At 42.4% G+C, this 23848-nt stretch overlaps 1 protein-coding gene across 3 annotated transcripts in view; it reads left to right on the top strand.

Moving 5' to 3' along the window:
* Nucleotides 1-23576, top strand: part of anapc10 (anaphase promoting complex subunit 10) — a 40445-nt gene extending 16869 nt beyond the window's left edge. For all 3 annotated transcript variants that reach the window (XM_078406938.1, XM_078406928.1, XM_078406946.1), the window contains 4 exons: nt 561-695; nt 3675-3765; nt 8445-8565; nt 21389-23576. In XM_078406938.1, the coding sequence (XP_078263064.1) occupies nt 581-695; nt 3675-3765; nt 8445-8565; nt 21389-21619 (558 nt within the window). In that variant the 5' untranslated portion in view covers nt 561-580 and the 3' untranslated portion in view covers nt 21620-23576. The remainder of the gene's footprint in view (nt 1-560; nt 696-3674; nt 3766-8444; nt 8566-21388) is intronic.
* Nucleotides 23577-23848: the final 272 nt, after the last annotated feature.

Genomic DNA, 23848 nt, shown 5'->3' with positions numbered 1-23848 from the left:
AAAGAAAACAAGTTTTATAAAGTTAGTTAAATAAATAAGCTTTAAAGGATTAAGACACATACAACTTCCACCAGCAGCAAATTTCTCCCATTCATTTTCTTGAAGCACTGGCAACAAGCCATTTCCACAAGGAGTCCACTGGTGCACTGCTGGGCCAGTCAAAAGCATGCTCAGGGCAGATGGCGCTGGTTGAAGCCTTCATCAGCTCTTAACTTTGGAATTTCATCTGAGAAACGGATACATAGACAACGTAATCAATTGAAGCAGAAGATCTTTTCCATTTAATTATGGCAGACTTTTGTGAAACTATTGGAGTTCTGAAGAAGGGTCTCGACCCGAAACGTCACCCATTCCTTCTCTCCTGAGATGCTGCCTAACCTGCTGAGTTACTCCAGCATTTTGTGAATAAATACCTTTGATTTGTACCAGCATCCACAGTTATTTTCTTATATTGGAGTTTAACACTGCCACACATGAATTTCTTACGTTATTCATTGCAAATGCTTTGAAACGTTTTTGCACTTAAACAACTGCTACTGTAACCGTGTGATCTATTACAGTTTAAGAAGAGTTGGGCAAAATGACCGCCCCAAGCAAGACACCACCTGGGGATGATCCGAAGCAGCTGGAAAGAACTGGTACAGTGCGAGAGATTGGTTCACAGGCTGTCTGGTCACTATCCTCTTGTAAACCAGGTGGGCCTTGAAGATTGCTCATGTAGTCATTTGACTGCTTTAGTTTTGTTTTTGTTTTCTAATCCTACATAAAAAAGAACAAAGGAAATACTAAATAATATCTCAATATCCTTCGTCAGCACAAAGTATTTCTGCCATCCAAGTACACTTACTATTAGAAAATAGGTGCAAGAGGAGGCTATTCAGCCCTTCGAGCCAGCACCGCCATTCATTGTGATCATGGCTGATCATCCACAATCAGTAATCTGTGCCCAACTTCTCCCCATATCCCTTGATTCCACTAGCCCCCAGAGCTCTATCTAGCTCTCTCTTAAATTCATCCAGTGATTTGGCCTCCACTGCCCTCTGTGCCAGAGAATTCCACAAATTCACAACTCTCTGAGTGAAAAAGTTCCTTCTCACCTCAGTTTTATATGGCCTCCCCTTTATTCTAAGACTGTGGCCCCTGGTTCTGGACTCCCCCAACATTGGGAATATTTTTCCTGCATCCAGCTTGTCCAGTCCTTTTATAATTTTATATGTCTCTATAAGATCTCCTCTCATCCTTCTAAACTCCAGTGAATACAAGCCTAGTCTTTTCAATCTTTCCTCGTATGACAGTTCCCCCCATCCCAGGGATCAATCTCGTGAACCTACGCTGCACTGCCTCAATTACAAGGATGTCCTTCCTCAAATTAGGAGACCAAAACTGTACACAATACTCCAGATGTGTTCTTACTATTTGAAGTTTCACATCGTTTATTTGAAAGTTTTGCACACAAGAATTGAGTTAAATGGTAGTCTTAGATTGACTTTTAAATTCAATCTAAGACTACCATTTAACTCAATTCTTGTCCTATTAAATCAGAGAAAAGATAATTTAATTGCTATTGAACCTTAAGTATTTGCTTTTTTTTACTGCAGTTGCTGAATTTAGTTTGACTACCAATATGATGTTTCTCTAACCTCCATCGATAATATAGTGGTTTATGCAACCGTTATCAGTCTACTATGCATTCTGGCCATACAAATGAAAATCATACTTCTATACACTGGGCCAGAGTTACATCCTCAGTTCCCAGCATTAACAAAACTCCTTGGTTTTTTAAAGTCTAATCTAATCAAAAGTTTGCTTATGTTTTCCTACTCCAGCGAAGCTAAGCTAGACCATGCCAAATCTAGTTTCCGACTCATGTTCACCCCCTAGCTCCCCCCAACCCCCACATGATCCTGGTGCTCACATTGACCGTTTGCTGCCAAACTGCTCAAATGCTCAAAGTCTTGCTGATGAAGCCACTTTGGAATGAAAGCAGAATGTGAGAAGTGAGTTGGCCTCGAGTAGCAGAAGGTCCTTTTGTCAAATGCCTTTCTAGCTCTTTCAAAATGTCTTTGATAATCAAAGACACATAAAAACAGTTAAAGTAGATTTAAACTATTTTAAAGAATGAAAATTTGTTAAAATTAAAAGTTTTGTTTATTTGGAACAAATTTAACAGATGCAAATTAAACGGCAAGAATATTAAATAAAGAAGTTAATACTACCTTCAATTGCCTTTTCCATCTGTCACCATCCCATTTGAGTTAGTGGTCTGTGATGGATACACCAGATGTTGCTGGTGTGAAGTTGAGGTCCATACTCTGTGTTAAGTTCCCTGGCAGACTGGGAGGTCAGGTCTGAATTTCAGTACACTCCATACTTCCACTAGGCAACATGCAAGTGCAGAGGTCATTAATGGGCTGAACTATGAGGTGCTCCTTACTGATGGTTCTTTTGTCACCTGCTGCCCCAGGGTAAATACACCTATTGTGTATTAGCCTGTTGTGCTTTAGTGTCTTTGGGCTTGGATTAAAATCATGCCAAGAATCTCTTTTCACTTTCCTTCTCTTTACTTAATGGAAGCAGATCTCAATTTGAAACAATACAATACAATATATCTTTATTGTCATTGTACAGGGTACAACGAGATTGGGAATGCGCCTCCCATACGATGCAATAAATTAATTAGCTAGTCAGTATTAATTTAATCAACCCAATTAAACAAATTAGAACAGTTTTAAAACAGAATAAAGTGCAGGATGCTATAACAGTGATGCTTCATAATGTGTTTCGGGGAAGCGAGGAGGAGAAGCCAAAAGACAACATCAATGTAATAATATCCAGTTCTTCCAAGCTTCAGTATATCTTTCTTCCAATTTTTTTGAACTCTTTACTTTCTAAAATATTACAGATTACGTGCTGGAAAGGGAATATGTTTATTACACGAAAATTAATATTTTACATTAAATTTATTAACTTGTTATTACAGCAAGCACAGCTGTTGCTGTCCAAATTAATTGTCGAATTTAAGATGTTTTAACAACTTTGAAATTTACATTTGTGCAAGCAGTTAATGCCTTTGACTGATTAAAAAGCTGCCCATTAAATCTATATCAGTTGTAGTAGTTACCATAATGTGTTTTCGACTTAATTCTAGTGTGAAATACTAATGGTTTATTATAGACAACTTTGTTAGTAGCTTGTAATGCAGAAAACTTAATCTTAAGGTATGTACATATACCAGCACGGTGGCACATCGGTAGAGTTCCTGCCTTATAGCGCCAGAGACCTGGGTTTGATCCTGACTACAGGTGCTGACTGTACGGAGTTTGTATGTTCTCCCCGTGACCTGCGTGGGTTTTCTCCGGGAGCTCTGGTTTCCTCCCACATTCCAAAGTTGTGCAGGTTTGTAAGTTAATCGGCTTTGGATAATTGTAAATTGTCCCTAGTGTGTGTAGGATAGTGCCAGTGTGCAGGGATCGTTGGTCGCCACTGACTTGATGGGCCGAAGAGTCTGTTTCTGCGTTTCATCTCTAAACTAAACTAAGATTAAGAAATTAATTTCAGATTTTGCTGTTAAAGTGTAAAGTTTGATTTTGATTTTGGAGTAGTTATCAATTGAACATGTAGGAATATTTGATGCAGCAATTAGCAAAATGAAAATATTTTGATTGCTTTATTAGGATTTGGTGTGGATCAATTACGTGATGATAACTTGGAAACTTACTGGCAGTCAGATGGTTCTCAGCCTCATCTCGTAAACATTCAGTTCAGGTACGAGTATACAGGGAAATACTGGGTATGCTGGTTAAAAGGGTGAAAATGCATTTTAAAATGATTAAGTTAGTGTAAGTTGATTTGGTTTTTTTTGTCTCTTGAACATCAATTTGTCGGGCAATACCATTTTACAGTTCTATTAGAACACAAGAAAATAAACGCGTTTCATTTTATGCACCTGCTGTAATGTAACGTTTTGTGATCTTTAAAAAGATGTTCCTGATACAAGTTGGGTACGCTTCCAGAGGAGGAAAGGCAAGGGAGGCAAAGCCTGAGATATGTAGATGGCACTCTGCTCCATAACTGTACGTAGTAGTGGAATCTGTTCATTCTGGAATTTCCCATCATTATGCTGATGAATCCTCCTCTTTTATCCAATCCCACATCAGACCTGGTTTTGGATTAGGGTCCTTTTTCACTTGTGTAGGCATTCTCGTGTGAGTTTAGGAACAAGAAAGTAAATTATTTACCATCACTTCTTAGGATTTAAATATCATGTCTTACAAATCATTTGCAGCTTTTTTAATCAGAGGTATTTAAAACTCCGGCACAGAGGTATTTAAAACTCCAGCACAGTGCTTCCCCAGTGACGGGAGGCGCGCTCTGCCCACAGCCTAGTCTTTTGTCAAAGACGTTGCAAGGACAGGGCCTTAACATGCCCCTTTTAGCCTCTACCCAATTCCCATGGGTGAAACACCTGCTCTTGACCTCCACATTCAGCCCAGGTAAGTGTATACAAGCAGCTCGCAGCTAGAGGTAGCCATCTGGCTCGAGGCCAAATCCAGCATGATTTATCTCTAAAATCAAACCCCAACATCACAGAATCAAAGCAAATTTTGTAAAATCATTACTAATGCACCTTTTTCAGAATCCTTTGATGCAGTCCACTAGGTTCCAGTAATTCGTCAGGTTTAAGTTCCCTTAATTTCTCTAGTAGTGATGTTAATTGCTTTTGAGTTCCTCATTTGCTCTAGATCTTTGATTATACTCCATTTGTAGTACAACATTACAGCTTCGACAGTAAAGATGAATATAGAATATGTTTTTATTTCATAAACCTAATTGCTCTTGGAAGATTGTGTTAAGTCACCTTCTTGAACCACTGATGCCATTCTGGTGAAAACAATCCCACTGTGTATTTTGGATAGATATCTCCCACAATTTAAATCCAGCAACAATGAGGAAATTGCAATATATTTCCAAGTTAGAGGATGTTTGGTATTTGGAGATGGGCCTAAAATGTGTGTTGTTCTTATACACCTTTGACTGCTGCCTTTTGTGAAGAGGGTGCTGTCAGAGTATCCTTAGCCACAATGTCTTGCGGTGGAGAGAGTAAATGTTGAGTGACTTTTGGGGGGCACTTCTCTGAGCTTCAAGTGTTGTCATTCATCCAGTCACCCAGATGTCTCGGCCCTTTAATTTCTTTAATCAACATTCAGTCAATTTTTGCTTTTATGTCAAGGACTGTCACTTTCTCTTCATCTGTGTAATTTAGCTGTTTTGAACATTTTTCGAAAAAGATTGTGTAATGAGGCTTGGAGCTGAGTGGTTCTCAAGGAACCTAGATTAAATAACTCGGTGAGCAGTTATTGACGAAGAAGGGCAACAAGAGCTGATGACATCTTTCCTTAATAGGCTAATTGAGTGTAGACTTGCCTGAATGATTATTTTTTACTGCTTGTGGTGGATAGGACATAACTGGACAATTTTCTAAATGTGTGTGGTGTAATGTACTAGACAGTTTGGCGAAAGGTTTGCATTGCTCCGGGATGAAGGATTTTGTCAAACCACTTAACCTTTGATTATTTGCTTGATATCATGGTGACTGGATTCAATTGTTTGAAGACTGGGTTCTTCACTGACGAAGGTTGCTAGAAAGAGCTGAATAAGATTATCATCTCAGCACCTCTGGCTGAAGGCGGGTTGCTGATAATTCAGCCTTCTGTTTGGCACATGCGCTGGTCTCTGTCATCGGAGGATGGAGATGATCTTGAAACCATTTGATCCCTATCTTGATAGCTGTGATAAGCGAGAAATTCCAGGCTTGGTTTTCTAGAAGTTCAGTTGTTAAATTATAACATTATGGTACACTAATTAGATTTGAATGAATTTCTGTATTCAGTAAGCCCTCGTTTAGAAGTAAGAATAGAAAGGCAGATTATTATCTGAATGGTGTCAAGTTAGGAAGAGGGGATGTTCAACGAGATCTGGGTGTCCTAGTGCATCAGTCACTGAAAGGAAGCATGCAGGTACAGCAGGCAGTGAAGAAAGCCAATGGAATGTTGGCCTTCATAACAAGAGGAGTTGAGTATAGGAGCAAAGAAGTCCTTCTACAGTTGTACCGGGCCCTGGTGAGACTGCACCTGGAGTACTGTGTGCAGTTTTGGTCTCCAAATTTGAGGAAGGATATTCTTGCTATTGAGGGCGTGCAGCGTAGGTTCACTAGGTTAATTCCCGGAATGGCGGGACTGTCGTATGTTGAAAGGCTGGAGCAATTAGGCTTGTATACACTGGAATTTAGAAGGATGAGGGGGGATCTTATTGAAACATATAAGATAATTAGGGGATTGGACACATTAGAGGCAGGAAACATGTTCCCAATGTTGGGGGAGTCCAGAACAAGGGGCCACAGTTTAAGAATAAGGGGTAGGCCATTTAGAACGGAGATGAGGAAGAACTTTTTCAGTCAGAGAGTGGTGAAGGTGTGGAATTCTCTGACTCAGAAGGCAGTGGAGGCCAGTTCGTTGGATGCTTTCAAGAGAGCTGGATAGAGCTCTTAAGGATAGCGGAGTGAGGGGGTATGGGGAGAAGGCAGGAACGGGGTACTGATTGAGAGTGATCAGCCATGATCGCATTGAATGGCGGTGCTGGCTCGAAGGGCTGAATGGCCTACTCCTGCACCTATTGTCTATTGTTGTAATGGAGCATGGAGGGAGTCAGTTATTGCCGATTGTCTGCTCTGTCCAACTGAGAGTTTTTTCCCCCATTGACATCACTGCCCACGTGCCGGGTCAGAATCCTGGAGCCCAGTCTCTGACCTGAAACCTGGAGCATTGTGGGACCTCCCTCACCACATGGAGTGCAGCGGCCCAAAAGGCCATCCAGCAGCACCTTGTCCAGCACAACTGGAGAATGGCAGTAACTGCTGCCCCTGCTGTTGACTCCACGTTCGGAGATTGAGAGCAAAGTGGGAGGTCTGGGGCATTGGGGTGGCAAGGTGAGGAAAATGCTCCCATTCTAAGTGAGATTCCCTCACCAACTGCCCGCATAGAGTTCAGGGTGAAAGGATATTGATCTTAAATGTTAACTCCAGTTTCTCCTTCCAACGACACTAAAGGGCCTGTCCCAGTTCGGCGATTTATAAGGCAACTGTCAAAGTCGTAGCAGATCGCCGAAAAACCTTCGATTTTTTTAACCCTACGTCAATGCCTACGACTCCCCCTACGACAACGCCTACGACAAGCTACGACAACCTACCACCTAGGCGACGGCAAGCTGCCAACAAGCAGTGACCCAGTCGACGTCCACCTACGACAGCGACTACGACAAGCTACGACAACCGAAGTCAACCTACCTCCACCCTCGACAAGCTACGACCCTGTCAGGTCACAACTGATGACAGCGATAGCCATTTCACGTAATTTTGGCGCAAAAATGGGTTTGGGTAGGGTCTCCGATCATTCAGCATCATGACTGCCAGGAAGCAGCATATGATGGCATTGCTCTTACATCAAATGCAAGCCCTGCTGCTTGCAGCGGCCCTCGTGCTTAAAATTCTGCAAGACAGAAGGACAAGAAGAATGGGGAAGAAGAAGGACAAGAAGAATGGGGAAGAAGCCCAAGAAGAGGTCTGTGTGGTTGAAGCCCTTGTCCCTGAAGAGACCCAATGCAGTGCAATGTCAAAATAAATGAAAAGAGTTCGCTTTTCAATGCAGTGCAATGTTTGTGTTTGTTTTATTGGTCAAAATAAATGAAATTAAAACATTTGAAAGAGATGCCATGAGAAACTACTCTGAAATACAATAACTTCAAACATCAATCTTTGGTCAAAATGTCCAAAATTTACTTTATTCAAACAAACAAATTTCTTATAAAAGGTGGATCAGCACCGGCGACAACCAAAGTCTCCTGGCGACAACCTACGACAGCGCCCTCGACAGGAGACGACAAGCTGCGATCATTGGCGTCAAGCCAGCTGTCGCCGAAAATCTTCGAGCAGAGAGAAATTTCCGCGACAACCCGAGAACAGCTAAGACTCATTGGAGACCACTCACGACCATGCCCGCGGCACATCGGCGACCGTGCGGCAACAGCCTAGTCGCCGGCAGTCGCCTTAAAAATCACCGAACTGGGACAGGCCCTTAACCTGCCTAACCTCTAAAAATGTACTTTTGTTAATGCTTGCTAAAAATACTAAAGGCTGTTTGTTACAATGTTTAATCAAGTTAAGTTTCGATCGAAGCAGTTGCATGTCAATTTCCATGGCCTCCGTAGTGTAACTAGCAGCCTGTGTTCTTAAAGAGTGAGTGGTGTCTGATTACTGTGGAGACGCGCTGTCCGCTATAACCAAAATCTGTCTTCAAATGGTCCGTAATAACGAGGGTGGACTGTAATCTGTTAACGCTCATTTAATCAATTTTTACCGTGGTTGCTAAGAATAACTTTTGTTCTTCTAGACGAAAGACAACTGTGAAAACCTTGTGTATTTATGCTGACTATAAATCTGATGAAAGCTATACTCCAAGCAAGGTTTCTGTCAGAGTCGGAAACAACTTTCATGATCTTAAAGAAATGCGGGTAGGTCTACTACATCTCTTGTTGACTTTGATATTAAAGTCTTTCTCACCTTTTGAGATTGACCAGGTCAATGGTTTAAAAATTATTTTTTTCCCTCCAATTCCCCCCAATTACAAAGCTTACAGTTGTGTTCCTTTTCATTTATTATCTCACTTATTCTGATTCAGGACTTTCCCACTAATGAGACAAAAGATCATTTTAAACCTCCAGGTGTACAAATTTTAAGTATAACAAGCCAGCGGGCTTGAAAAGGGTACAAATAGAATTCAGTTTGTCCGATACTACATATAGTCTTTAAAATCTAATTTGTACACCCTTTGCCATAAAGGCCAAAATGTCATTTGGCGTCTTATCTACTTGTTGGAACTGCTTAGTAGCCTTTTGTAACTCATGCACTAGCACTACTACTTCCCTCTGAATTTCACATATTTGTTCTTAGATACTGCTGTGACTTTTGATTTCTCATGCGGATGTGCAGGATCTTGCACTTCCCCCACTTTTGCTAGATTTTCACGCCTAAAATTTTAGGTTTCGAAGAAATTCATTGTTAACGGTATTCCAGTTTCCTGAATATTTGAACACCAAATCAATGTAAAGCTGCTTCTAATGGTGCAACAACCTGTCCTTGAATATTATAATATCTTGTTAGTTAAGGGTGATGTAAAGACTGTTGAAAAAACTAATGATGCAGAAATATGAAAGTTGATTTGGTGATCTTTTAGCAATGGCAGGATATTAGTCAAAAGCTGCACCCAGGCTCAGCTGAGGTATGAAGAAAGCAAACAGGTTGGATCAACCCAAGACGATGGTCAAGGAGTAGAATTGGTAATGGTAAAGATACAAAGTTTATGTTGGTTTCGATCCTGATCAATGATTTTAGTTCATGGCTACACGTTGTCTACCAGCAACTTTTGGCATAAGGGATGGGGGAGGTCCCAAGTGAGCTGGCAGTAAAGTTGAGGAATATATGGACGGTGTGTCCACATCTGAGGTTAGCTTCAGCTTGGCGATAGCTTGGAAATGGAGAGAAGTGAGGTGCCAAGTGGAATTCCAGAGCGAACTTCAGAGTGAGAAAAGGCGCAGAAGCTATGCTGGTACTTAAAATAATTACCTATTAGGTTGTACAGTAATGGCATTGCCTTTGCTTTGTGTTTAAATTCATTTAAAGTTAAGAATTTAACAAATTGATAGTGTATTGGAATTAATGTAATGCTTTGTATTTAGAGTTTATCCACCAGGTGTCACTATGCTACAGAAATTCTTTTGCATAAATTTCACAAATAAAATCTGAATGCATTCTAGTCTGAGGGTTGCTTTGCAGCATGGTGACATTGAGTGTGAAATGTCATTTGTGTGTCAGTGTTTTCAGTTTATCATTTTCTGTGGTTAATAATAAGAAACAACAGTTGGCAATGCAAATTGTGGATTGTTACCAAGGTTCAGTAATGGAAATACTCCTTTTTGTAATTCACAAATCACTACAAAAAACTTGAGATACAGAATAAATTTTGTTTTTATGGAATTTTTGAAAAATTAAATACACAATGTTTAGTTTATTATCATGTGTACAAAGGTACAGTGAAACGCTTTTTTTATTGCATGCTAACTAGTCTGCGAAAAGACTACATGATTACAATCAAGCAGTCCAGTGTACAGATACAGGATAAAGGGAATAATGTTTGGTGCAAGGTAAAGTCTGATTAAAGATATTTCGAGGGTCTCCAATGATGTAGATGGTCAGGACTATCCGGTGAGCTGAGAAAGCCCGGGCAGAAGTGGCCGTGGAAGTATCGGCTAGTGGAATGGCCTCCGGCCACCGAGTGAAGCAGTCCATCACCGTGACGAGGTGGGAGACGCCGTGGGATGGAGGAAGCGGGCTCACGATGTGGACGTGCGATGCGGCAAGTCGAACCGCTGCAGAGGCACTCGGGTATGGCGTTGAATTTTGGCCGTCTGGCAAGCAATGCACTACTGGGCCCAGTGACCGACCTGCTTAGGCAGGCCGTGCCACATGAAACGCGAGGACACCAATGCTGTCGATGCCGGGGCAGAGGGGTGCGCGAGCCCGTGGATTGTGTCCAAAATCCGACGGCGCCAGGCCGCCGGAACGATGGGCCGCGGCTGACCCGACGAGACGTCACAGAGCAACGAAGCACTGGCCGGCCCGAAAGGCACATCCTCTAGGCGAAGACCGGAGATGGCAGTCCAGTAGGCCGACATCTCGTCGTCCTCCCGCTGGGCGGCCGCTAGGGCTGAGTAATCAATTCCTAGACACATCCCTTGGAGGCATCAACGGCGGGGCGAGACAGTGCATCGGCGACCCAGTTCTTATTACCTTCCACAAAGCGGACGTCAGTGGAGAATTCCGACACAAAGGCCAGTTGGCGCTACTTCCGAGCGGACCACGGATCGGAAATCTTCGCGAAAGCGAATGTAAGTGGTTTGTGGCCTGTGAAGGCAGTGAATGCCCGGTCTTCCAAAAAATAGCAGAAGTGACGCACCGCGAGGTAGAGGGCGAGGAGCTCCCGATCGAAGGTGCTGTACTTGCACTGGGCGTTGGACAGATGTTTACTAAAGAACGTCAAGGGCCGCCAATACCCGTCCAAAAGCTGCTCTAGGACCGCGCACACTGCTGATTCGGAAGCGTCCACCGTCAGGGCGGTCAGGGCATCGTCGCCTTAGCGAGGGCCTCCTTAGCGCCGTCGAAGGCGGCCACGGCCTCATCGTGCCACGCTATAGAATAGTTAGAATAGTTCCTTTATTGTCATTGTAACATGAGCCATGTACAACGAAATTGTAAAATGTCAGCCAGTCAGTGCACCATTCAAACATTTCTAAAAGCTAACGATACATACAAGGTAAAATATTTTAAAACAGATAAACAACTAAAATAAATATCATGAAAATAGCACGCATAAACACCCAACCCTACATCCTTCTGTCGATTTCACAGTCTCTTATTATGTATCGCCCCTGCGTTCCTTGGCGGCTACATTTAGTGCCTTTATAGCAGTGGGGTAAAAACTATTTTTAAATCTGTTTGTCCTTGTCCTTGTAGATCTGTACCGTCTGCCTGACGGTAACAGTTCAAACAGGGAGTGTCCGGGGTGGGAAATGTCCTTTATAATACTCTGGGATTTTTTGATGCAGCGGGAACTGTGTAAGTCCTCCAAGGTAAGTAGAGGGCAGCCGACAATCCTCTGGGCGTTGTCAATGGCCCTCTGGAGCGCTTTCCTCTGAGCCGCTGTGCAGCTGGTGTACCATACGCATACACAGTATGTTAGGATGCTCTCAATGTAGCACCGATAAAAGGACAACAGCAGTCTCTGAGTGATGTTATTCTTCCTGAGCACCCTCAGGAAGTGCAGTCTCTGCTGGACCTTTTTCAGCAGCGCAGAGGTGTTCACGCTCCACGTCAGGTCCTCCTCAATATGGATTCCCAGGAAGCGGAAATCCGCCACCCTCTCCACACATTCCCCTCTGATAGATAATGGTACCATGTCCGTTTTATTCTTTCTAAAGTCTATTATTATTTCCTTTGTCTTTAAGGTGTTGAGGAGCAGGTTATTTTCTCCACACCACACTGTCAGCTGCTCCGCCTCATCCCGGTAGGCGTACTCGTCCCCCCCGGTGATGAGTCCCACCACCGTAGTGTCATCCGCAAATTTGACAATGGTGTTGCTGTGGTGGGCGGGGGTGCAGTCATGTGTATAGATGGTGTAGAGCAGGGGGCTCAGCACGCAGCCCTGTGGAGAGCCGGTACTGAGGCTGAGGGCCGTGGATGTGTGATGGCCCACTCTGACTCTCTGGCTGCGAGCTGACAGGAAGCTATTTATCCACATGCAGGTGGAGTGTGGAAGTCCCAAGTCTTCTGCTTACCCGCCACAAGGTTGAAAAAAGGCTGCATGAAGCAGAGTTACCCAATGACCCGGGAAGTCGATGGAAGGCAACCCGAACTGGCATTTCGCAAGGCTGATGGCGAGGCTGTGGTCGCTGAGCCGCTGACAAAGCTCCCAGAGATGCGCGACATGCTCCTTTTGCGACCGACTTGCCACGAGGATGTCATCCAGATACACGATGACAAACGGGAGGCCGCGGCACACCCAGTCCATCAGGCGTTGAAAAGCCTAGTCAGCGTTTTTCAGGCCGAAAGGCATCCTCGTGAACTCCCAAAGGCCGAAAGGAGTGATTATTGCCGTCTTCTGGATGTCGTCGAGGTGGACTGGGATCTGGTGAAACTCTCGCACCATGTCCACCTTTGAAAAAATTGTAGCCCCCGCCAGGTGTGCACTGAAATCTTGTATATGCGCGTCGTTGAGGCGGCTGTAGTCGCTGCAAGGCCGCCAACCTCCGCTCGCCTTGAGCACCATATGGAGAGGGAACGCCCACAGGCTGTCGGATCGGCGGATGCTACCTTAGAGCCTCCATAGTGTGGAACTCCTCCCGGGCGATGCGGAGTTTGCCAGGGGGGGGAGTCGGCGAGCGCGTGCGTGGAGCGATGGACCGGAGGTTGGTATGAACTGCCGCACCCCGTGTTTCGGGCTCGTGGAGCGAAACTGGGGTGTGAGGATGTCCGGGATATCGGCGATAACCTGGGCAAGGGTATTATCGACCACCGACACCGGATCCCGAGGCAGCGTGGTAGGAGCGGCGAGGTGCCAGGAGATGGGCTCCAGCGTCGCCGCAGCGACTACTGGCGGCCAGCCCTGGCGATTCCCGGGAAAAGACAGGGCTGGCGGCACTGACTGGGCTTCAGTGCCCCTGCGCTGGTGGAAGAAACACCAGCGCCGTCTGTCGGTGGTGCCTGGTGCTTGTTGGGGTGGGTGGGGCTACTGCGGACGCAGGGGGCGGTCTCACAGGCCACCGGCGCGCGGCCGAAACCCAGTCGACGGCTGCACCGACCTGCCACAACTCGTCCACGCGCTCTCCAAGTGCCTGAAGGTCATCAAAAGAGGCCCTGGCCAGCTGCAGGCGGACATCGTCGGGCAGCTGCTGTAGAAAGGCATATTCGAAAAGGAAACAGGGCCGATGCCCCTCCATCAGCGCCATCATTTCGCCGAGCAGCGGCGCCGGTCGCCGAGGCCCGACATTCTAAAGATGTGCGCCGCACGCTCCATGTGGCTGAGCCCGAAGGTCCGCAGCAGGATAGTATTCAGGCCGCCGTACTTGTTATCGGCCGGGGACGCTTTCAGGTAGGTGATAATGCGGCCGGCCGTCTCCTGGTCCATGGCACCAACAACATGATCGTGCTTTGTGGTGTCAACGGTAATCCCCCGGAGGTGAAACTGGGCCTCCGCCTGGTTAAACCATACGTTTGGTTGCGCGGTCCAGAAAGTTGGAAGTTTGAGGCCTAGCGCGTTGAGTTGAGCCGTGTCTAGTAGCTGGGCCTGGTCGGTGGGCTGCACGATGTGATCCATCATCTTCGCAGTAACGAACGTCGGGGTTACCAATGTGGCGTGCGTCGGTGAACCCGAAATAAGGCGAGAAGCCAAGAGGGTTAAAGGAAGGTATTTTAATCGTCAAATCGCTAGCCCCTGTTATGCTGGGCGGTCGGACGTTATCCGCTCCACAGGATATCTGGAGACTGCTCCAACGCCAAAAACTCACCCACTATCTCGACCCAACACCTGGGCCGCCCCAGGACGAAACCAAGTGCCGAGGGGTTCAATACACAGGGTGCCCTGACCTCTGAGAGGCGCCACAGGGAGGCAATTTCTTCTTCGCTTTCCTGAAGTCGATCACTGAATAGAAGTCGATCAAAGTGTAGTGAATTGAACTGATTTACCAAGGACAGCGAGTGCAGGCTGCCGGTTCACGACAGTAGGGCACTCGAGGACTGTGCTTTAGAAACTGACAAAGCAATTTCTTCCATTCATATGTGTACAAGCATATTTTATCAAATGATGCAACACCCATTTCTAATTCATTGAAACAACCTTTTCCCTTCTGTCTACAATACAATCAAAATTGCCTTGCCCTGAGACTACGTAGCTGTTTACTGTTGAAAGAAAAAAATCCCATAGTGACGCATCTCGTGTTATAACATGGGATATGATGGGAAAGAGTTCACATTATGGAAAACCGTGACATGGACTAGGAGCACAACCCCTCCATGAGGGGAGGGGTACACTACCCCATTCACTGACCAGTTAAGTAAAGGTCAGAGACACACATAGCTAACTAATCATGGTTAGTTGTGCTTGTGATGAGGATAAAGTTATAAATGTTAATCAGTAGTTGATAATTTTAGAATATCACATGAAACGTGGGTAAAATCAGCTAGCTGAATGCTCTTGTGAAAGTTATTTTAAAATGTTTAATATGATACAAAACATTAAAATGAATTTCTTCTGATTCACATGGGAGTAACAATGCAATTAGAAAATCAACTAGATAATTATATAGGTTTTGGCGTTGTCACTCTAATAATTCCCTCAGTAGGTTGGGAAAAAGATAGGTAAAGATTACTTAGCCTCACCACAATGTAACAGAAAAAGCGAAAAAGGATTGGAAAATACAATGTTCCGGTGTTACGATGTTCACAGTCTTCATCTCTATCCCCATCTTATTAAGTGGCACTTCCAGCCGAGTCCATACTGCAGCCTTATAAATGAAAATATCTTTCATTAAACCTTTTGAATCTGTCGTTGAACGAGAAACGTGACATTGTACTTTAACACTAAGATAGGAGAGCTAATTTTTCTGGCACACTTGTACAAGCGTTGGAACACCAGGTAAGCTAATTGTGCAATTCTCAGGATTCAGGATATCTTTATTTGTCATCCAAAAAACAAGTCTTTTGGATGAGGTTTCGTCACCCACAGTCCAACAATAAGAGCAATAAAATAAGCAAAATTACACAACCCCAAACAACACAAAACACACAAAAAAAAGAAACATCCATCACAGTGAGTCTCCCCCAGTCCCCTCCTCACTGTGATGGAAGGCCAGAATGTATTTTTCTCTTGTGCCATCCGCTCGCTTCTGACAAGATCTAGTGTCGGAGAGAAGGAAGAAATTGAACTGCTACTGCAGGTGTGAAGTTTGTTCTGGAATAGATATTTCCCAGTCATTGTGTTTTATTGCTTTTGTGATACTTTTTATTGTGTACGTTTACTGTGGTCATGACGTTTGTGGTTAAACGTCATGACCACAGATGTGAACATTGATATAATCCATGTCTGCAAGTATATGCACTATATATCCAATTTTAGCATTCTCCTTTCAAGTAGTCCTCTCATTATGCATAAGGCACTATTTGTCTTCAAGTAAATCCTTTCATCACCAATCTAAAAAGTATTTAATTACATTTTGTGTGTACAAAAGTGTACACATTTTATAAAGGAGATGGAGCTAAAAGTAACACTTGGATAGTTTAGATATACCTTTCATAAAAGTTGTGATCTATGTGCAGTTCTGAGACTCAGCAGCCTGTAAACTAGACATTTTTTTTGCATTTTGAATTTGGTCTCAGAAACTCGCATGATATACTTAAGACCTCTTAAAATGGAGAGCCTTGAAGAAATGGGTGGTTAATTTCAGTGAATAATGGTGTTCATTTGATCTAGAGTGAAAGTAGGAAATTAATTGGCATGTCAATTTGAAATGTGAAAGGATTGATTCTTTCCTTTGCAGTTAAATCTGAAACAAAGAAGCTTTAACCACAAATGCTGTTAGCTTTTTAAATTTTGATTCGAACATTTTTCACTCTATTCCCCAGAGATTGGTAGAAATTACTTTTCCTGTTTTGATTTATTGATGAATTTCTCGTATGTTTAAGGTTTTGTTTTTAGTTGATGTCAAATTAAAAGCTACACCTAGCTATTTGGAATGAATGTTGCGAATTCATTCATTGTAATTAATGAGTATCTAGTTCCTCATTAGAATCACAATCAATGATGGAGCAGTGTAATGCAATGGAAATATTTGTTGAAATTCACTTTAGGTATCATTTAAATGTATGTATTTTGGACGATTTTATCGTGGCATGGAGTGGATTATGTGTTACGGTTATTGTAGTGACCAATGACAACAGACAATAGGTGCAGGAGTAGGCCATTCAGCCCTTCGAGCCAGCACCGCCATTCAATGCGATCATGGCTGATCACTCTCAATCAGTACCCCATACCCCCTCACTCCGCTATCCTTAAGAGCTCTATCCAGCTCTCTCTTGAAAGCATCCAACGAACTGGCCTCCACTGCCTTCTGAGGCAGAGAATTCCACACCTTCACCACTCTCTGACTGAAAAAGTTCTTCCTCATCTCCGTTCTAAATGGTAGTCAAGGCAAGGTAGAGATTGATATAGTTCTTCTAATGAGTATTAAAATTGTACATAAAATGAAAAATAACTTATTTCAAATCAATCTTTTAGATTTTAGATTTGTGAATGTCAGTGATTCTGTGTTCCATTGGTTTTCTTTAAATGCTTCCAGAATGTTCTGTTCAGTCACTCACTGTTGATAGGCTTATTGCTACCCATGCAATTATGTTCAAGGTAAGAAAGGAAACAGATTTGGTAAGGAATGGTAAAGAGACTTTTGTGACTATTTTTCCATTCAAAGCTGTGGTGAGTTACTTTGCTTTCCTTTCAAATGAATGGGTAGGTAAATGAGCATCTAGGAATAGAAACACAATAGAAACTCGTTTCCCATTCCCCCAACTCTGTCTGAAGAAGGGTTTTGACCCGAAACGTCACCCATTCCTTCTCTCCAAAGATGCTGCATGTCCTGTTGAGTTCTCCAGCACTTTGTGTCTATCTTCCATAGAAACCTGAGTAATCTGCATCAAGAGTTTGCTGTTACCTGAGCACTAAATAACAATTTCCATAGAAAACATGTATTAAATATATGTCAATTGTAAAATGTCTCAGGATTTGTTTGTTTAATGATTATCACAATTTTTGGTTCTGTTGCATGCAATTATGCCCTTTAATGTGTTAACGGCAAAAGGAAAAAGCCAATCGCAAATATTTAAGATGATTGCATGGTTTAGTTATTTTGTGGAATTACATGCAAATATAAGTTTTCACATTTGTTTGGCTGTCTGATTCAAATAATCCTGAAATGATTCAAATAATCCTGTTAGTTTTATATTCAACTCTTAAAGCATTCTTTGTATGTAAAGTGCTATAGATTGTCTAACATCATTAAGCAATTGCTCTTGGATCAACTTAAATAAAACATCACTTTTCACCTCCTTTTCCTGCATGTTGATTTTATCTTTAGTTACAGCTCCTGGGGGCTTACTTTCAAGTCTTTTCTTTGGCTAAGTTGCTACTATACATATGTGCACCTTGAGGGAAGAATCGACAAGCTGTATGACTCTGGGAGATGTGGACTTTATAATGCCACTGAAACGCTTCCATATCATTAGTTTTCTTGTCATTGCCTCTGTAATTAGCTTTTCCTGCCCTCTCCCTCTCTTGTTGCCACAATATGTCTTCATAAATCCAACATATGATTTTAAAGCTCTTTTTGTCCTTTGGAGTGAGTCATTAATATGACAATTAAGGTGGTTGCTTTGGCAGAAACACTGACACTCTATAGTTGATGCAGCAGCCTTCATATGAGTTATGATAGTTATTCAAACTTCTGACATGAGAGCTTCTCTGTATTTTCACATGATTCATTGTTTTGCAGTATATTTTCCCCATTTCTCTATTATTAAAATACGTTCTTTTTTTCCAATGTACTTTGCAGTCAAATTCACATTGTTTCGTCTGTACTGCTAGTCCTTCAGAGAAATGAAAAGCGAATGAAGGGAAATATCTGCCTTTAATACTATGGCCACGATGTGTTGCATTTTTGAGTATTGAATACTGCATCCACAATCTGTGGGAACTTTTGGAAGGTTTTCTTTATCATGTAATGTGTTCCACGAGTGGTGATATAAAGAATATAGTATACTCAGCAGTTTTGTTTTTAAAGTGCTTTTAGTCATGAATCTTAAACAACAGCTGAATTCACAATTGATCCGTCAACAGAGTAGCTTCATTGTAGAAAACTTTTTTTTTGCATCTTCAACTAAATGAAGTGTTGTAAATATGTGAATGGGTGTTAAAGGATTTAGTAGGTTTTTATCTTAATGCATGTGTTTGAAAGCTGTTTCTTCAGCAATGTGGGTGGCAGGTTATGCTAATTCATAATGGGTTGCTGTTGGCTCTGTAGTTTCAAAATCGGTGTTCAACCGCTTGGAAAATGTTACTATTGTCTCCATTGTGAGAGCTCAATCCGTTCTGAATTCCCAAGTGACCTTAGAAAACTATGGAGTCATATGTACCTAACGTTGCGTGTTTGTTGCCTCTAATTTGCTTTCCAGCAAGTAAGAAATTTTAATCTTAAAAATAAATTACAGATTTTGCTTCGAGCTCACTTTAATGCCAATGGAAATACATTAAACTGATAGCCAGAATTCGAGAATGTTTATGTTCAACTTAATACACAGAAACTTGGCTGCTTTACATTGATATCAAAACTTGCTTAAAGACACAAAATGAATAAAATATGTAAATGTAATCAACTGCAGCAAAGGTTTGCCAAGAAAATCTTTATGTAGTCAAACAGTGCATGGGCAATTCATTATGGTTGAAAGTCTATTTGGCCTTGAGCAGCCAAGTTAAACAATTACTTTTTAATTCGACACAATAAATGTTTTTGGTTAAAGGCGGTTTGGTCGTCAGCTTAGCTCCCCTCTAGCAATACTCTGACATTCAAGCAAAATATACACAGTGTACTTTTGTCCGTCTTTCCTAATGGGGAAAATGCAATTTTATCCAACATTTTTGTTGGAGAAGTCTAGAATATTGAAAAAGTAATTTTCACATGTTTAAGTTCATATAATGGTGCCATTATTATTTGTACAGGTGCATGATTTATTTTCCATCATGGCATTCTATTTTTCCTTTTCTCTCCGCTTCACCCACAACTGTTTTCCCAATTTCATTTTTTCCCAAGATCTTTACTTGTTCAGAAGAAGATCTCAATTCAAGGTTAAGCATAGAGTTGTCTTGTGCCGGCCAGCTTCACCTTCGTTCGAAGCCCCATTTCCAAACTGCCAATGTGAATTAATACTTGTTAATACTCTTGCCTCAGAAGGTTGAGTTTAGTTCTTAATCTAGGGCTAAGTTAAAATCTAGGCTGATGCCTCAGGAGAAATGCTGTATTGTGAAAAGTGTCTCTATTTGAATACTAGGTAATGTAAATACATATATGCAAGACCTAGTAGAAGGACATGCAAGAGCACAGACAATAATGGTTCAGTGGTGCTTTATTGTCACATGTGGCAAGTGCAAACACACAGTGAAATTCTTTTCGTACAAACAATCCAGAAGCATATCACCATATCATTCCCGATTTGCAGTTGGACAGAAATAGTCTACTCAGCCTGCATGCAATGGCATGGGATTGGCAATGAATGGAATTTGTGACTAAATTCGTCTGATTTCCAGTCAGAAAAATATCAGCCAACCTTGATTTTTCAGTCAGTAGTGTACATGCTCATCAAAAGTTGTACTTTACCTTGTACAATTAAATGGAAGGCGAACGTGTAACTTTTGAATTAAAACCAGAAAATATTAGATATAATTTGGAGAGTCGGGCAGTAGCTGTGGAGAGAGAAACGGTTAGCATGTAGGTTAATAATCTTGAATCAGAATATAATCTTTTTGTTGCTCATGGGTCTAAAAAAGGGCAGAGTTTTGCATTCTTATAATGCCTGTGATGGTCTCAGTTTGCCACATGTGCTTCACAACCTATGAATTGCTTTTGAATGCAAGAAATGTCGCTGTTAATTTTCATGGAGCAAACGCCCGTAATCAAAAGTTACCTATTGATTAGATAATTTGTTTTTGTGATATTGAATGAGGAGTGAATCTTTGCAGGCAGCATCTGTGGAGGGAATAGAAAGACACAATAGTCGGAAGAAGAGTCCCGACCCAAAAAATCGCCCCTCCATTCCATCCACAGATGCTGCCTGACCTGCTGAGTCACTCCTGTACTTTGTTTTGCTCAAATTTCCAGTTCCTTATGACTCGAATGTGATGTAATGTTTTTCATCGATCTGAGAGGGAAAATGGGCCCCCAAATGATCCCAGGTGCATTTCAGGCAACCTCAGCTTTAGGTTGGGGGGGGGGGGCATGAACGAAAGTGTTGTGTTTCTAAAATATGCTTTATATCACAATTTTACAAACATACAGCTGTGCACATGAAAAATGCTAGTGCATAAAAATTAGTTTTGTGGTTTGTTTTCACAAACTCAGTAAATCTTATGACATATCTCAAATTTCTGGGTGGTGATTTGTGAATTTTGTGGGTAACTTTTTGTTACCTGAATGGCTGTAATACTGGGGTTGTATATACTGGGGTGGGTATCTAGATTTTGTGCTCATCTCACTGGCTTGGGACGTCATCCTAAAATAATTATAACTCCGAGGTAGAAGAGATGACAACGTCGCATTTGTAAAGTGATTAGTGGCAGCACAAAGTGTTTTAGATCTTGTATAGTTTGGAAGTGGAGTTGTTATATGTTGTATTGCATGTTGCTGAGGTCAATGAGCACTGTTTTTCGTACATTTCTACGTGCTGGTTTTTTTTTAAAAAATGATTTATTTTGTGTTGTTTGCTGTATATTTTAAAACCAGTGCATGCTGAAGTTAAGGCAGAATTTTGCAGGAATATTTGCATTGGAACAACAAAAGGGATCGCTGAGCATTTCCAAAGATTATATTTTTCATGTACTTATTTTTGAACATGCTGTTATACTGGAATTTTATTGTCTTTTTGTGCAATAGCAGTGTATAAAACCTTGTCATAATTTAATTACAGCAACTTGAATTAGTGGAGCCCAGCGGCTGGATTCATGTTCCACTCACAGATATCAACAAGAAGCCAATCCGTACCTTCATGATACAGATTGCTGTTCTGGCGAATCATCAGAACGGGAGAGACACACATATGAGGCAAATTAAAGTCTACACGCCAGTAGAAGAAAGTTCAATTGGTAAATTTCCACGATGTACCACGATAGACTTCATGATGTATCGCTGTATTCGATGACTGAACATGAAGTCAGATGTTGTGCGGACATCCTATGATGGTTATATCAGTTGCTGCTGGTTTTCCGTTTTCTTTCTTGATGCAAAACTGATTTTTTTTATTGTGGATATGTTCCGCATTGAATGGATGCAAAATAAAAATGATTCATCAACCACAAACTTTTGAGAAACCTCTGAACTCTCCGTTCCGTAGAACCAAGACTGAAGGAAACTACCATATATTGTTCCAGCAAAAGCTCAAACTGCTTCATTGCTGATGAAAAGTTGGATTAGTTGGTGGCTGATTGAGCACTCTGGTGCAGACAAATCACTTTATTGGATTTGACCTGCTTCTCATGGATATTGTGGTGCAGATGCCAATTCCCTACCTGGAACAAATAGGCTAGAGGTTCAGCTTGTTCTGAAGTCCAAGTCTTCAACACCACAGCTGGCGTATTATTTATGCTCATAATATTTACTTCCCGATTTAAAAACTGCGAAAACACAATACTTGCTGCAGCAAATTTGAAAACTTGGAATTAAAGATTCATGATTTGCTGACTGGTGCTAAATGCCACATGTGCCTGATTTTTTGTCTCGAGTTCTTAACAGTAATGTATTTTATTATCATACATGATTAAATGTTCCTGAGAGTCCAAATAAAATCAACATTGAACAATTATATTCTGGACAGGGTCCAGTTCCATTTTATTTCCATCACTACCACTTTCATATCATATCATATATCATATATATACAGCCGGAAACAGGCCTTTTCGGCCCACCAAGTCCGTGCCGCCCAGCGATCCCCGTACATTAACACTATCCTACACCCACTAGGGACAATTTTTACATTTACCCAGCCAATTAACCTACATACCTGTACGTCTTTGGAGTGTGGGAGGAAACCGAAGATCTCGGAGAAAACCCACGGGGAGAACGTACAAACTCCTTACAGTGCAGCACCCGTAGTCAGGATCGAACCTGAATCTCTGGCGCTGCATTCGCTGTAAAGCAGCAACTCTACCGCTGCGCTACCGTGCCGCGGTACATACATACATACATACATACATACATCAGTTGTCACAAACCTCAGACAAAGTAGTGATGAGTGGAATTAAATTATTCATCAACTTTCTCCTATTTCCAGTATTGAGAATCCTATACGATTCATTTTACTGACATCCCCAGGCCGATATACTATGTGAAAGTAGGATCACAAGTGATTCCAGTTTTCCAATATCTATTTGGATTTGCAGAATTCCTCTCTCTTCTGGAAATTAACCTGGTGAACCTACGCGGCACTCCCTCAATAGCAATAATGTCCTTCCTCAAATTTGGAGACCAAAATTGCACCCAATTCTCCAGGTGCGCTCTCACCAGGGCCCTGCACAACTGCCGTAGGACTTCCTTGATCCTAAACTCAAATTTTCTCGCGATGAAGGCCAACGAGCCATTGGCTTTCTTCACTACCTGCTGCATGCTTACTTTCAGTGACTGATGTACAAGCACACCCAGGTCTCGTTGCACCTCCCCTTCTCCTAATCTGACACCATTCAGATAATAATCTGCCTTCCTGGTCTTGCCACCAAAGTGGATAACCTCATATTTATCCACATTATACTGCATCTGCCATGCTTCTGCCCACTCACCCAACCTATCCAAGTCACCCTGCAGGCTCATAGGACCCTTGTAGCTCACACTGCCACCCAGCTTTGTGTCATCCGCCTACGGCAGCCACGACCGCCCCGACGTGCAGCGGCAGCGTCTTCGCCCGCAACGGTTCGTGGGGCTGGGGTCGGCCCGCTGCGGACCTTTCACCGTCCAGCGCGGCCTGGATCGCGGCAGCTTCAACAGCCTGACCGCGGGAGAAGACGGCAGGGGAAGAGAAATGACATTCTGGCCTTCCATCACAGTGAGGAGGTGACTGGAGGAGACTCACTGTGATGGATGTTTCTTTTTTTTGTGTTTTGTGTTGGTTGGAGTTGTGTAATTTGCTTATTTTATTGCTCTTATTGTTGGACTGTGGGTGACGAAATCTCGTCCAAAAGACTTGTTTTTTGGATGACAAATAAAGATATCCTGAATCCTTAGAGAAGTTGCATTTCATTCCCTCGTCTAAATCATTTATATATATTGTAAACAACTGGGGTCCCAGCACCGAGTCTTGCGGCACCCCACTAGTCATTGCCTTTAAGGACCCGTTAATTTCTACTCTTTACTTCCTGCCTGCCAACCAGTTCTCTATCCA

Source organism: Rhinoraja longicauda, chromosome 1 (genome assembly GCF_053455715.1).
Source record: "Rhinoraja longicauda isolate Sanriku21f chromosome 1, sRhiLon1.1, whole genome shotgun sequence".
Taxonomy (NCBI): domain Eukaryota; kingdom Metazoa; phylum Chordata; class Chondrichthyes; order Rajiformes; family Arhynchobatidae; genus Rhinoraja; species Rhinoraja longicauda.
Note: the sequence above shows the minus strand (reverse complement) of the source record. Positions and strands in the feature narration are given on the sequence as shown.